Genomic DNA, 16,024 nt, shown 5'->3' with positions numbered 1-16,024 from the left:
TGAGGGGTGGGGGTGGCGCTGGGGGTGACCTGAGAGTTTGACACCAGACTTGTTAGTTCTGATCTCATGGCCAGGCAGTCAGTCATATTTGGATGTTTTTAGCTGTTCCAGTCCTGGAGTTGGGTGTCAAGAGTTTAAGAATAAAGCAGACAGAACCCCTGCCCTTATAAAACTTCCTTTCCCACATGGGAAATAGACACAGCTACCACATAAACCACCTCCCAACAGCATCAGTCCTGAATTTTCCTTTTTTTAGAAAACAGAACTAGGAAATTACAGAGATACTACCCTTTAGATCTTAAACCAGATTTGAGAGCTGGTCACAAGCATATGTAACATCTAAATTCTTGGGAGAATTTTAAGCACTATCATCTTTTGATAGGTTTGCAGGAGAAATATGCTAAAAGTACAGTTGACTTTTAGATGAATTATTAACCGTAAGGAGCAAGTGAGATTTTTCTAGTAATAGTGACCTCAAGGAAAGACACTGTTTTGAGATGCTAATGCTACAAACAGCTCTATAATCTCCTGCATAAATTTCAGGAGGCCAGCAAAAATCTGAATTAAGGCAGCTCTTGCCTCTTCCTGCAGAGAAAACATCTGCCTGGGTACAGGAAGAATTGTACTTGAATTACATTTCCTCATAGGCTCACTACTTTAAATTGCCAGAGTGAACTTTTTCTTCCAGTAGGATAAAAATATGTTAAAAGGATTCTTCATTAAACTCTTACCTAAATGTGGTAACCCAACCACAAAGCCTAAAACAAACCTTCTTGATTAAGTGTTTACAGAGATAGCAGGCTGGCTGGCAACAGTGCCCACCCTCCCTCTCTTCCCTGAAAAACAATTTTAAAAAATGATACAGATAAAGCCAGTTAAGTTACTTTAAAAATAAAAAAGAATAAATATAGCCTCCATTAAGCTACCCATCACAAGCCTTTATATTATTATTTCTTGGGATCTTTCTGTGTACGTGCTGTACTCAGCGCTGTGGAAAACACAAGGAAGATAGGAATACACACGCCCCCAGGGACAGGCACATGTCCTGGCGCCCGACAGAGAAGACAGAGCAGGTGACAGTCATGGTTCAGAGCAACTTTAGCAGGTTGGGAGATGCTGGAGGGGTTCTGTGTGTCTTGAATTTGAGGTGCTGGAAGGAGAGCAGAGCTGCCCAGGAAGCCCTTAGAAATGCAGACTGAAGTTCAAGAGACAGTTAGAAAGAGTCTTTGCCTTACTCGGAGGGGGAAAGAGGTTTAGAGTTGAAAGTTGCCTTCATGTAGGTGATTACTGAAAATGGAAGAGGTAGCTCTGACAGGAGGAGGAGAGGAGGAAACAGACCCTTGGGGATTTGAGATTGAAGGAACCAGGCAGTTAAAGAACTGAGCAGCAGAGGAGAGCTGTAGAAGACACTATCTTCTTTTCAAAGCAAAAGAAAAACACATTTTGGTAAGAGAATGAGGGGCTAATTAAAAGTTATGGGTTGAGTATCACGTTTGACAGTGTCTTTCATTTGACTATGTTGATCGTAGCCACCAGCCCAGAGGAAGGAATTAGACCATCATCATCTTTACTACAATCCACAGAAAAGTACCTGAGGCTCACAGAGGTGAAGTTCCCAGCATTACAGAGCTAGAACATGGTAGCTGATAGTCGAACACAAGCCTGTCTGACCCTGAAGGTCATGTCTTTTCCACAATAGTGTGGGTGGAGCTGGACAGAGCATCAGATGACCGCCTTCCCCGCCACAGAGCAGAGGAGGATGAAGACTAACCCGGCAGTTAGATCCACAGTCACTTTCGATGTTGCAAAAAGGCTAGTCAGGTCCAGGTGGGGTGGCCAGATGGCTGAGCTGTAGGAAGAGCAAGTAAAAGGAACTGGCATGTAAACCACCCTCCCAAGACGTGCAGCAGTGAAAGCAGGAGAGTGGAGGGTTAAGGAAGCTCGGGTCAGAACCGAGCATCTGCGTGCTGCCTAGGCCTGGAATGGGTGCAGGCGGTGTGGTTAGAAGCGTGTCCACTCTGGGACACCACCACCCAGCGGTGGGCACAGCAGGAGTGGGCCATCTCCTGAGGGAAGAGGAGGAAAGCAGCTGCTAAAAGGAGGCAGTTCTGTTGCTATGGAAACCCTCAACTCTAAGCTGCTACTTGGGGTTTTAGCATGTCTTAATTTCTGCAACAAAATTTTGCCTGGTCTGTGGATGACACAGCACTCAAATAAATACCGTACAATGAAAATGCGCGTTACCTGGTTCACTGGTTGATGCTGCTGTGTGGTCTCTCCCAGGCACGTCACCGACGGGCTCTTGAAAGGCTCGGATGCAGCCCAGGCCGCGCAGTACGTCGCTATGGAGAAGGCCACGGCCGCCGAGGTCCTGAAGGCCCAGGAGGAGGCCCCCCACAGCTCGGGCCAGCCCCTCCCCGGCGCGGGTGTCCCCGGCGACGTGAAGGCGGAAGTGGTGCCCTTGGCCGTCCACCACGCGCAGAGCTCTCCCGTGGTCATCCAGCCGTCCCAGCTCTCCTCCGCGCTGCTGAACCCTGCCCAGCACGCGCCCGGGGGCCCGGGCCCTCACCCCGCCAGCGCCCCCGCCGCCACGCAGGAGGCCCCCTCCGCTCTGCCGTCCCCGCACATGCCTGGGGACGGCTCCTCCGTGCAGAGCCTGTTCATCGAGGAAATCCACAGTGTGAGCGCCAGGAGCAGGGCGGTGTCTATTGAGGTAGGTCCTCCTTCATTTCTCCTAATTCCGTGAAGGGGCAAGGATGGGGTCCTTTCCCACCAACAGTTGACAGTCTGGTTGTAGAGACAATTGATATATATATCAAAGATGTATATAACTTTATTTTTATCAAAAAATAGATTTTTAATATATTTTTAATAAAAATATAGCTTTCTGTTTTATATACATATATGATAGATTTTTAAAACTCTTTAAGTAGGTAGGTTTCAATGGCCAGATTAAGAGAAAGGCCGTCAGATTTCAGAGAAGAGTCAGGTACCCAACTTGTAGGAAGATGAGACAGTGGTGTGCTGGTCAGTGTTTGACAACGCGGAAAAGCCTGATTTGTAGCATTTGCCAGTTTCTGTGGTAGAAAGACTTAACCAGCCATTACTGATTTTGAGTAAAGCAACAGTGTGACATCGCTGAACGTGACTTCGGGAGGAAAGGTGACAGTCAGCCCTCCTGAGCCAAGGTGAGCTGGCTCAAGCACACCACTGGTGAATGCAGGGTTCACCAGTGACCTTGAAAATGAAGTAGAATCTGGGTAAGCAGAGAAGGCTGGTGAGGGCATTCTCAGATAGAGAAGGTGGGGCCTTGAGTACACCTGTTTACTGGAAAGAGGAGGGAAATGGGGCTGGAAGCTGACTGGGGAGAGATTACTCCCCGGTCTCGGACGACTAAGATTTTATTCCGTGGATATCAGAGAAATGCTGCTGCTTGGACCAGTGATAAAACGTGGTGTCTTCAGAAAATTGATGTGGAAACAGTATGCAGAACTGATTGAGGTGGTGGGTCTCAAATAAAGGATGCTGCACGGGAAGTTGTTACCAAAGTCTCAGAAGAAACGAGAGAGAGCTCTCAAAGTCACAGGGTATAGAGAGAACCTGCTGTGTTTTTAAAATATTCTTTTCAGCAAGAGCTGGCGTCAGTGTTCGTGCAGCACACTGCATTCCCCTGGGTCTCTCCTTCCCCTTCTCTAAGCAGTTTCCTCCACTCAGGACTGTGTCCTCAGTCCCCAGTCCTAACCATTCCTGCCTCTCTTGCAAGTCAGCAGTGGATAACTTGTTTCAAGAGGTGACATCTTAAAACCATAAAGGCCAGAGTCATGGCCACTGGGCCTCTGAACACGAGGCAGCTCCCCTCTGCTCCAGACTCAGAGGCTGTGCCCCCTAAACCAAGTTAGCTGCTTATAAAATGCATATTACAAGATGGGGTGAAATGTGATTGATGATGATTCTGCCTGTCAGGGTGGGGAGGAGGCTTGCAAGCACATCTTCCTCCTGAGATTTAGTGGATCTGCCACATTAAACATCTCTATATTGCAAAGAGGTCAGTAGGATGATTCTTTTAAAAATGTCTATTGAGAATCCATGAGGCATAATTACCATTGTTATGTGTATATTTTAAGTTTCAGCAGCACATTCATAAGTCACCTCTGAAATGCTCTGATCCCCTGCAAGGAGGCCTGAGTCTTCCTACTGGCTCTGCCTTTGAGCTTGATTCACTCAGAAGATGTTACTGAGCCCCAGTGAGTGCCAGGCCTCCATAGGCTCTGGGATAGGCAGTGAACAGAAGGGACCAGGCTCTGGTGATGATAAATGCGAGGCAGGAAAAAACAGAGGCGGCTCGGGGTGGTGACAGTGCTGGCTGTTAGTCCTAGAGAGTGACTCTCGGGCAAATCCTTCATCTCACTGGGCCCCTGTGTTCTCACTGTAAGATACATTGATTCCGTGATCTCCTGGGTCTTTTCTGATTCTGCCAGTATGGGGTTCCGCTGATCCTGGTGCTCATTTCCACTCTTCCCTCTTAAAATGATAATGTAATATCTCAAAATCACAGGAAAATGTTCTTTCAAAAAATGTACAGATATTTTAAAATGCATTTTATGTATTTCTGTGTAGAAACTGTAGAACTTAATGGAGCTTATTATCTCAATACCCCCTTCATTTGGTAAATAGGAAAATGTGACCCAGAAGGTCATATGGCAACTCTTTTGACAGCAGCAGAACTAAGACATAGGATTAGTGAGTGTTCTGGTGTTTGAACATCTCCTCTATGATGAAAGCTCAGTGTAGAAGAAAAGAAAGTTATGGGCTACACGCCTTTGAGTGTATATCTATCCCTCTCATGAGTGCTGGGAGAGTATGTGGTAAGTGCTCAGTGATAACTTAGTGAGTGAATGGTTGGGTTTCTGAGCTTACTGCTCTGTGAATGAACATCACTTGGGCTTCTGTGGCAGCCTATTTAAGGAGATATAGCAGACAGCATGGAGAAGGCAATGGCACCCCACTCCAGTACTCTTGCCTGGAAAATCCCATGGATAGAGGAGCCTGGAAGGGTGCAGTCCATGGGGTCGCTGAGGGTCGGACACGACTGAGTGACTTCACTTTCACGTATTGGAGAAGGAAATGGCAACCCACTCCAGTATTCTTGCCTGGAGAATCCCAGGGACAGAGGAACCTAGTGGGCTGCTGTCTATGGGGTAGCACAGAGTTGGACACGACTGAAGCGACTTAGCAGCAGCAGCAGCAGACAGCATAAGGGTCAGGTTTGTCTGATGTGCAGATGGGTCCCTGGACACAGAAGCCAGAGCATCATTTGACCAGTGCTTTAAATGGGTTACATTTTCTCCCACCCCAGCATCAAATCTCAAAGCTTATCAATTCACATTCCCTTCTGACTTTTGAACTTTCTTCACTGCTGATGTCCTTCAGAAAGCAGAAAGGAAATGGGAAGAGAAAAGGCAAAATCTGGACCACTATAATGGGAAGGAGTTTGAGAAACTCCTAGAAGAAGCCCAGGCCAATATTATGAAGTCAATTCCAAACCTGGAGATGCCACCAGCCTCAGGCCCCCAGCCAAAGGGTGATGCTCCAGTGGACAAGTTCGAACTTTCAGGTAAGGTGCTATCAGAGCTGTGTGGGCTGGCTGCCCCAGGTCAGTGTGGTGCCACCCACATGGGCACAAGCTGCCCAATGGGATCAAGCTCTCACTTCCTAAAAATCTTATATAATATTGTATCTCAACTATGCCTCAATAAAAAACTTTTTTTAATTTATAAGTTTTAGGTGCACAATAGTGATTCACAATTTTTATGGGTTATATTCCATTTATAGTTAGTTACAAAATAGTGGCTATATTCCCAGTTTTGTACAATATATCATTGTAGCTAATTTATTTTGTACAGGATAGTTTCTAACTCAGTCCCTTACCCTTATCTTGCCCCTCCTCCCTTCCCTCTGTACTCACTGGTAATCACTAGTTGGTTCTCTGTATATGTGAGTCTGATCATTTTGTTGTATATGTACTACTTTGTTTTCTTTTTTTAGATTCCACATATAAGTGATAGCATAAAGTATCTGTCTTTCTCTGACTTACGCACTTAGCATAATACCCTCCAAGAGTCCATGTTGTAAATGGCAAAATTTGATCTTTTTATGACCGAGTAGAATGCTCTTGTATATATTCACTACACACCTTCTTTATCCATTCCTCTGTTGATGGACACTTAGGTTGCTTCCATATTGTGGCAAATGTAAATAATGTGGCTATAAATATTGGAGTACACGTATCTTTTCAGATTAGTGTTTGTTTTGGGAGGCTATATACCCAATAGTACTATATCCTACTGCTGGTAATTCTGTTTTTAGTTTTTTGAGAAACCTAATACACACAGATGGCCAACAGTTCTTTGAAAAGTTGTTCAACATAACCAGGGAAATTTCAAATCAGAATCACAATGAGATATTACTTCACATCTGTCAGGATGTCTTTTATCAAAAAAATCAAGATAACACATGTTAGCAAAGATGTGGAGAAAAGAGTACCATTGTCCACTGTTGATGGGAATGTAAATTTGTACAGCCATTAGAAAATAGTATGAAGGTTTCTCCAAAAATCAAATATAGAACTACCACATAACCAGCAATCCCACATCCAAGTATATATTCCAAGGAAACAGTCATTCTCAAAGAGATATCAACACTCTTATGTTCATGGCTGTGTTATTTGTGAAGGGATGTGGAAAAGTTCATAGCTAAATGGAATGGATGACGAAGATGTAATATGCGTATGCCTATTATATAATATATACATGTGTACATAATATATACTTATTGCATATTTATACATATATTCTATGCATATGTCTATAGTGTATACACATGTGTAATATATATGTGCATAATTGTGTAATATATATATGAACATTATTCAACCATAAGAAATAAGATAATCCTGCCTTTTGTGACAACATGGACAAAAAGTGAAGTCACTCGGTTGTGTCCAACTCTTTGCGATGCTGTGAACTGTCGCTCACCAGGCTCCTCCATCCATGGGATTTTCCAGGCAGGAATACTGGAGTGGGTTGCCATTTCCTTCTCCAACATGGATGAACCTGGAGCATATTAACTAAGTGAAAGAAGCCAGACAAAGAAAAACAAATACTGTGTATCCTCACTTATAGGTGGAATCTTTAAAGAAAAAAAGTGAACTCACAGAAACAGGGAGTCAAGTGGGGATTAATGGGGGCAGGGAGGCTAGTAGAATGGGGACGTGCTGGTCAATGGATACAAGCTTTCAGTTACAAGAGGAATAAACTCTGTCGGACACGACTGAGCGACTGATCTGATCTGATCTCAGGTACAGCATGTTGACAATAATATTTAATATATACTTGAAATTCGCTGAGAGAGTAGATCTTAAACATTCTCACCACACACACAGAACTATGAAGTGATGGATGTGTTAATGATTGTGTTAAGCATTTCACAATGTTTATGCTTATCAAATCATCACGTTGTACACTTTACATATGTATAATTTTGTTCAATTATATCTCAAAGCTGGGAGGAAAATAAAGTCCATTTTAACAACAAAAAAAATTTTAATTGGAAAAAGCCTCAGATGTCTCTAGAGCCTTGCTACTATTTTAATTTTTATTGACTACTACTGTTGAAGAACTGTAACCATAGCAGGGAAGCTGTGTTCTGCATTAGGATTCTACAACAGTGTCCACTAAGGAAAAATGTAGCTTCTGCCTTTCTTACGAATTTATGACCCTTTGCCACAGCAGCTGGGGGAACAGGAGGCCTGTGTTTAAATTGAGAGCTCTCCTTAGAAAACACCAGATTTTATGAGCTCCCAGAGGGATGTTAGATCACAGGGAGGATTCACATTTTTTTTTTAAATCAAAATTATTAGATAGTATATTTAACCAACCAAACCATGGAAATTAAGCATCAGTGTCTCCATAATAATATAAAATAGCTGTTAAACTCAAGCTGGTAAATCTTCAACCAGTTAAAAAACCATGTGCCTTATTCTGATCTTAAAATTATGGACAAAGACATTATTTACATGCAGCCCAGTGCACCTCAGGTTGGTCAGAGACAGAACCTTCGTCACTGCATATGGGAGGGAGACCAGAGCCAGGCTGTGGGCCTCAGGACGAGACCCTGTAACCCAGCACCCTCTGCACAAGCCAGAAACCGACCACTGCAATCACTGGCCTGTCACCCTGATGGCTTGCCCAAGCCTTTATTAAAACTTTCAGTAGAAAGTCCTCAAGTACCTCCTCTAAACAACTCTATGTCATTTGCTCAGAAGAGACAAACACTCCTGGGAGGCCTGGCCTGTGAGTCCCCCGAGTTGGGACAGAGGCCAGCTGGAAGCTCCAATTCCAAATTTCTGGTTTTACCGCATTTGCGAGCTCTTGGATACAGTATTGGTAAAAGGTGGAAGGGAAGGATATTGACACGGGACAGGATTGAAGCTGTTTGAGTTTTGAGTAAGAAATGCCCTTTTCTGGGCATTTTTGGCAGGAAAGCTCAGCAGACAGCTGCATCTCCTAACCTTCGGTGTCAGTACTACTTTCTGATTCTCTCATTTCTGCATTTGCTTCTCCCTTTAATTAGCGGAGAGGCCTTTTCTAACCACATAACCATGACCAAAAAAAAATCCACTTTCTCCCCAACTCTGTTCTGTGACCCCATCTGCTTCCCACTCTCCCTCTGGCCCTTCCTGGGCCAGATTCTACTCTCACTTCCTCCACCTGAAGCCTTCCTCTGAACCTTGCTTTTCAAATTCAGGGATGAAAGCTCTGGAGGCCCTGCAAGGGGTTCTGACCTTTCATCTCTCCTAGTAAAAGTTTTTGGGGTAAGAAATTTGTTTAAAAGTCACACTAAGTACTACTTGCATAGCATTTGCTATAAGCCAGGCATTATTTTAAATGCTTTATGTGCATCAAGCCATTTAATCTTCACAACACCCTAGTGGAAACAATATTGTTAACCCATTAAACAGATGAGAAAACTGAGGCAGAGAGAGGTTAATTGAATGGTTCAGGGCCTTTCTAGGACTTCAAACCAGTCAGGCTTCAAGGCCTATATTTTTAGTTGTTGCACCATGGAGAGAAGAAAGAAGTTTGAGTCAGGTTACACTGACATTCTAGAAATACAGTGGACTTTCTGGATGTTATCTTGAAAGCTGATTTTGCAATGACACACTGTTTTCCAGAAGACTCTCCAAATTCAGAACTGGACTTGGACAAGCTGGGGGGTAGGTCCCCACCTCCTCCTCCACCACCTCCACGGCGGAGCTACCTGCCAGGATCTGGGCTCACCACCACAAGGTCGGGGGACGTGGTCTACACCGGCAGGAAGGAGAGTGCCACTGCTAAGGTCTGATGGGTGAAGCCCTGCTAAACTGGTCTCTGGGTTCAGATGATGTCCCTAGACAAGGTCTTCTCTGCTCTCCTTTAGAACATAAAAGGTAGCAAACAGAAGTAGAGAATGAACTAGATCTCCAAAGAAGAGCCACAGATGGGAAAATGTCAGTCAGTATATTATTGGAATAGACTCAGCCCCAGGAGTTCTATCCTTACTTGACTTTTAGCTGCAACTATGTTAAATTCAAATCACCAGCTACTTGCCCAGCGAAGCACACTAAGACTGAAAATGGGGGCCTGCGGGGCAAGCACAAGAAAGCGCATCTTACAAAGGTAACTGCGATTAGCTGACCCTGCTGTGGGCGTCAGCAGCAAGAGGTTCAGAGAGCTTTCGCTTCCACTTAACCTGGCAAGCTTGGTCTTTTCTGTTAAATGAAAATACAGGTTCCAAGGAGGACCTTTCTAAAAGGCATTGAAGTTAAGGAGTTTCACTTCTTCACTTCCTTTGCCAAAATGACACCTTGGGCAAGGAAAAACCCAAACTACATGGGAGTGGACAAAACAGCCTTTTAGCTTGGTTTGAAGAGCTAGGAAGCTGAGGCACCCGGCAGCGAGGGAATGCATGTCTTCTGTGATCTGCCCCCCTTCCAGCACCTGGGGGAGAAAAGCCAGTGACTGTGGTTCACATCTTCCACAGGCAAGCAGTGGAGATGCTGGACCAAGTCCACAGGCTAGAGCCGCGAAGTGTCCGGCCGAGGAGCCGGCGGCAGCCTGGGCCCCGTCGCCACCCCCTGTCACTGCTTCTGCGAAGGAGGAGGAGGAGGAGGAGGAGGGAGACAAAATCATGGCGGAACTTCAGGTATGTGGAGAGGTGACTGACCGTGGCTCCCGCCACTCCCTCTGGGACCTGCGCCGTGTCACCTGCATCTCTGGGCTGGGGTGGCACTGAGTATGTGTAAGGCATGACCATTGCATAAAACAGTTCAGGAAGTGTATGCCCAAAAATGAATTCCAAGCTTCCCTAGCTCTGGCTGGTAGGATTTACTTTCCTTTCAGTGTGAATAGTCCCTGCTTCATTTTAAAAGTGCTTAACACATTATTGACTGAGGGGTTTTTTTGCAGAAACTAAGGCCCGTGGCCAGCACTTGGTTAAGTGAACACTGAAACATTTCAGGTCATTTGGTAACAAAAGACATGACTATGTCTGTTGTCAATATGAGTTAAGACAGGGGTTAGAAATACCAGTCCTTCTTAAGGACGGATTCAAGCCCCCTTCGAGCAGGGTACCCTTCTCTCGCTTTAATTCTTAGAACGACAGGCCTGGAATCATGTGGCCTTCTGTCCTCCACGCCAAATTCCCAGTCAGTGTCAACGTCATCTTTTTAGGTATTCCAAAAAGCAGAATAATCTTGATTCCCGTTTTCTTTGTCTATTTTAGAAATGTTACTTTATTTTTAGATTTTTATTTGTTAACAGACCCAGTCTACTTGTAGGAATAATGATGGGATATAGGGCTACACCCACAGTTGATCCCACATTAAGATCCTGGGTGTAAATCTGCCCCAGGTGTACACTCTAAGAACTTGTCTAATCAGTCATAAAGTACAATTCCTAGACCAAAGTCTATTTGTAGAGTATTTCATTTTGATTCATGAATGAATGTAGGACTTTTTGCCCATCCAATGGTCAGATCAAACTTCCTTAGGGCTCCAGAGCATGTTTGCCAAGGTACCAGTGGCTTTGTGCAGCCCGAGGGTCTGCCTTCTCCGTTTGGAGCAGGAGAACTTTCAGACCACGCTGTGTGTCCACCTCAGCTCTTCCATCCTGCTCTCCATGGTAACAACTGCCAGCATTAAGCCGCTTGGGTTTTCCAAGGAAAGCCCAGCTGCTGGTGTATTTGTCACATGCATGAGCCCTGTCTAGCCTCATTAAAACTCGGACTGGCCTGAGGCATCCCCTCCATTAAACAGTTTAAACCTGTGCTGCTTACAGGTTTTTAGACCGGTCAGAGAATTTCATTCATAGGAACCATGGATTATAGTCAGTGACTCATGAAACAGTTGAGTGCATGGAGGCCTTATCCACTGGGGGCCCTCTGACCAAGACACTGGTAGGTCAAGGCTACTTGCTGCTGGGCATTGGTGCCCGTCCTGAGATGCACAGGCAGATGCTGAGGCCATTCATTATAGCATGTGCTCCCAAATTATGGTGTGAATAACAAACATGAAGGGGAAGAGGACAAGATAGTGGAGCAGAAGGATGGCAGCTCATCTCCTCTCACAAAAACACCACAACCACACCAACTGCTCAACAGCCATTGACAAAGAGGACTAGAACCTACCAACAAGAGACACTCTTCATCCAAAGACAAAGAAGAAGCCAAGACAAGACGGGAGGAGGTACACAGCTGCTGCCATAACATCAAATCCAGTACCTACCAGGTGGGAGACGCACCGACTGGAAGATGATTGTATCACAGAGGTTCTCCCACAGGAGTGAGGGTGTGGAGCCCCACGTCCAGCTCCCCAGCCTGGGGGCCTGGCCTCAGGAGGAGCCCCCACAGCCCGTGGCTTAGAAGGACGGCAGGGTTGGGGTCAGAGGACTCCACCAAAAGGAGGGAAACAAACTCCACTCCTGGAGATGCACAGAAGGTCTTGTGCACTCTCAACCCAGGGAAAAAGCAGTGACTTCATAGGAGCCTGGGCCAGACTTCCCTGCTGGTCTCGGAGGGTCTCTGGGGAGGTATGAGGTCACTATGGGGTCAGAGATACTGGAGGCAGACATACTGGAAAGTACTCATAGGGTGAGCTCCCCAAGCAGTCACCATTTTGACCCAGCCCCACCCAACAGCCTGTAGGTCCAGTGCTAGGACGCCTCAGGCCAAACAATCGATAGGAACACAGCCCCATCTGAGCCCATAGCCACCTCTAAACACCCACCCCTGACACAGCTGCACCCACCGAAGCAGCTGCTCTCACCAGGAAGCCTGCACAAGCCCCTTAGATCCGCCTCCTCCCCCAAGAGGCAAACACCAGAAGCAAGATGGACAGCCCTGGAGCCTGTGGAAAGGAAACCACAATCAAGGAAAGGGAATCAATCAGTGTGATACACCCGTATTAACAAATTAAATAATAAAAACCATATGGTCATCTCAAGAGATGTAGAAAAAGCTTTTGACAAAATTCAACACCCATACATGACAAAAACTCTCCAGAACGTGGGCACAGAGGGAACCTACCTCAATGCAATAAAGGCCATGTATGACAAACCCACAGCCAAAATCATTCTCAATGGTGAAAAACTGAAAGCATTTTCTCTAAGATCAGAAACAAGGTAAAGATGTCCACTCTTGCCGTGATTATTCACCGTAGTTTTGGAAGTCCTAGCCATGGCAACCACAGAAGAAAAAGAAAGAAAAAGAATCCAAATTGGGAAAGAAGTAAAACTGTCACTATTTGCAGATGACATGATACTATTAATAGAAAATCCTAAGGATGCCACCAGAAAACTACTAGAGCTAATCAGTGAATTTGGTAAAGTTGCAGATTATAAAATTAGTGTATAGAAATGCAAGGGATTTCTGTGCATTAACAGCAAAAAAATCAGAGAAATTAAGGAAACAATCTCATTTACCATAGCAACAAAAAGAATTAAATACCTAGGAATAAACCAGTCTCTAAGGAGGTAAAAGACCTGTATTCACAAAACCACCTAAGACATTGATGAAAGAAATCAAAGATGACACAAACAGATGAAGAGATATATACCATGTTCTTGGATGGGAAGAATCAGTATTGTGAAAATGAATATACTATCCAAAGCAACCTACAATTGAATGCAATCCCTATCAAAGTAACAACGGCATTTTTCACAGAATGAGAACAAAATCTTTTTACAATCTCTATGGAAACACAAAAGATCCCAAAAAATCAAAGCAACCTTGAGAGAGAAAAATGGAGCTGGAGGATTCAGGCTCCGGGACTTCAGGCTCTACTGCAAGCTACAGTGATCAAAGCATATGGTATTGGCAGGCTAGAAAGCCCCAAGATAAACCATGCATCTGTGGTCACCTAGTCTATAACAAAGGAAGCAAGAACATACAATGGAGAAAGGACAGCCTTTTCAATAATTTGTGCTGGGAAAACTGGACAGCTGCATGTAAAAGAAGGAAATTAGAATACTCCCTAACACCATACACAAAAATAAACTCAAAATGGATTAAAGACCTAAATGTAAGCCAGACACTATTAAAACTCCTAGAGGAAAACATAGGAAGAACATTCTTTGACATAAATCACAGCAAGAAGTTTTCTGACCCACCACCTAGAGTAATGAAAACAAAAATAAACAAATGGGACCTAATTAAACTCAAAAGCTTTTGCACAGCAAACCATAAACAAGATGAAAAGACATCCCTCAGAATGGGAGAAAGTATTTGCAAACAAAGCAACTGACAAGGGATTGATCTCCAAAATTTACAAATAGCTCATCAAAAAATAAAAAAACCAGTAAATGGGCAGAAGACCTAAATAGACATTTCTCCAAAGACATACAAATGCCCCTAAAACACATGAAAAGATGCTCAACATCACTAATTATCCGAGAAATGCAGACCAAAGCTACAATGAAGTATTGCCTCACACTAGTCAAAGAGACCATCATCAAAAATCTATAAACCAGGGACTTCCCTGCTGGTCCAGTGGTTAACTCTCTCAGCTCCCAAAGCAGGGGGCCCAGGTTCGATCCCTGGTCAGGGAACTAGATCCCACATGCTGCAACTAAGAACTGGTGCAGCCAAATAAATGAATAAAAAAAAAAAATCTATAAACCAATAAATGCTGGAGAGGGTGTGAAGAAAAGGGAGCCCTCTTATACTGTTGGTGGGAATGTAAATTGGTACAGGCAACTATGAAGAACAGTATGAAAGTTCCTTAAACTAAAAATAGTACCACATATGATTCAACAGTCCCACTTCTGGGCATATCCAGAGAAAACCATAACTAAAAAAGACACATGCACCCCAGTGTTAACTGCAGCACTACTTACGATAGTCAGGACATGGCAGTAACCTAAATGTTCATCAGAGGAATAAATTAAGAATAGGTGGTGTATATATATATATATATATATATATAAACAGAATACTACTCAGTCATCAAAAAGAATTAATGCCATTTGCAGCCACACAGATGGGCCTAGAGATCCTCATAAGAAGTCAGAGAAAGACAAATATATGATATCACAAATAGCAGTTCAGTTCAGTTGCTCAGTCTTGTCTGACTCTGTGACCCCATAGACTGCAGCACGCCAGGCTTCCCTATCCATCACCAACTCCTGGAGCTTACTTAAACTCATTTCATTGAGTCAGTGATACCATACAACTATCTCACCACCCTCTGTCGTCCCCTTCTCCTCTGGCCTTCAATCTTTCCCAGCATCAGGGTCTTTTCAAATGAGTCAGCTCTTTGCATTAGGTGGCCAAAGTATTGGAGTTTCAGCTTCAGCATCAGTCTTTCCCATGAATATTCAGGACTGATTTCCTTTAGGATGGACTGTTTGGATCTCCTTGCAGTCCAAGGGACTCTCAAGAGTCTTCAACACCACAGTTCAAAAGCATCAATTCTTTGGCACTCAGCTTTCTTTATAGTCCAACTCTCACATCCATTCATGACTACTGGGAAAACCACAGCTTTGACTAGATGGACCTTTGTTGGCAAAGTAATATCTCTGCTTGTTAGTATGCTGTCTAGGTTGGTCATAGCTTTTCTTCCAAGGAGCAAGCATCTTTTAATTTCATGGCTGCAGTCTCCATCTGCAGTGATTTTGGAGCCCAAAAAAACAGTCTCTCACTGTTTCCATTGTTTCCCCATCTATTTGCTGTGAAGTGATGAGACTGGATGCCATGATTTTAGTTTTCTGAATGTTGAGTTTTAAGCCAACTTTCTCACTCTCCTCTTTCATCAAGAGGCTCTTTAGTTCTTCTTCACTTTCTGCCATAAGGGTGGTGTCATCTGCATATCTGAGGTTACTGCTATTTCTCCCGGCAATCTTGATTCCAGCTTGTGCTTCATCCAGCCCAGCATTTCTCATGATGTACTCTGCATAGAAGTTAAACCAGCAGTGTGACAACATACAGCCTTGATGTACTTCTTCCCCAATCTGGAACCAATCTGTTGTTCCCATGTCCAGTTCTAACTGTTGCTTCCTGACCTGCATACAGATTTCTCAGGAGGCAGGTCAGGTGGTCTACTATTCCCATCTCTTTAACAATTTTCCACAGTTTGTTGTGATCCACACAGTCAAAGGCTTTGGCATAGTCAATAAAGCAGAAATAGATGTTTTTCTGGAACTCTTGCTTTTTCGATGATACAATGGATGTTGGCAATTTGATCTCTGGTTTCTCTGCCTTTTCTAAATCCATCTTGAACATCTGAAGTTCTTGGTTCACGTACTGTTGAAGCCTGGCTTGGAGAATTTTGAACATTACTTTGCTAGCGTGTGAGATGAGTGCAGTTGTGCGGTAGTTTGAACATTCTTTGGCACTGCCTTTCTTTGGGATTAGAATGAAAACTGACCTTTTCCAGTCCTGTGGCCACTACTGAGTTTTCCAAATTTGCTGACATATTGAGTGTAGCACTTTG

The 16,024-nt window shown here is 44.2% G+C and overlaps 1 protein-coding gene across 1 annotated transcript in view; it reads left to right on the top strand.

The window, feature by feature from the left end:
- Positions 1–16,024, top strand: part of KIAA1217 (KIAA1217 ortholog) — a 186,087-nt gene that overhangs the window by 156,201 nt on the left and 13,862 nt on the right. The window contains 4 exon segments of the mRNA XM_070381952.1: positions 2,284–2,713; positions 5,431–5,614; positions 9,233–9,396; positions 10,081–10,242. Coding sequence (XP_070238053.1) covers positions 2,284–2,713; positions 5,431–5,614; positions 9,233–9,396; positions 10,081–10,242 — 940 coding nt within the window.

Source organism: Bos mutus, chromosome 13 (assembly GCF_027580195.1).
Source record: "Bos mutus isolate GX-2022 chromosome 13, NWIPB_WYAK_1.1, whole genome shotgun sequence".
Lineage (NCBI taxonomy): Eukaryota > Metazoa > Chordata > Mammalia > Artiodactyla > Bovidae > Bos > Bos mutus.
The sequence above is the reverse complement of the archived record's forward strand: the minus strand, read 5'-3'. Positions and strand labels throughout refer to the sequence as shown.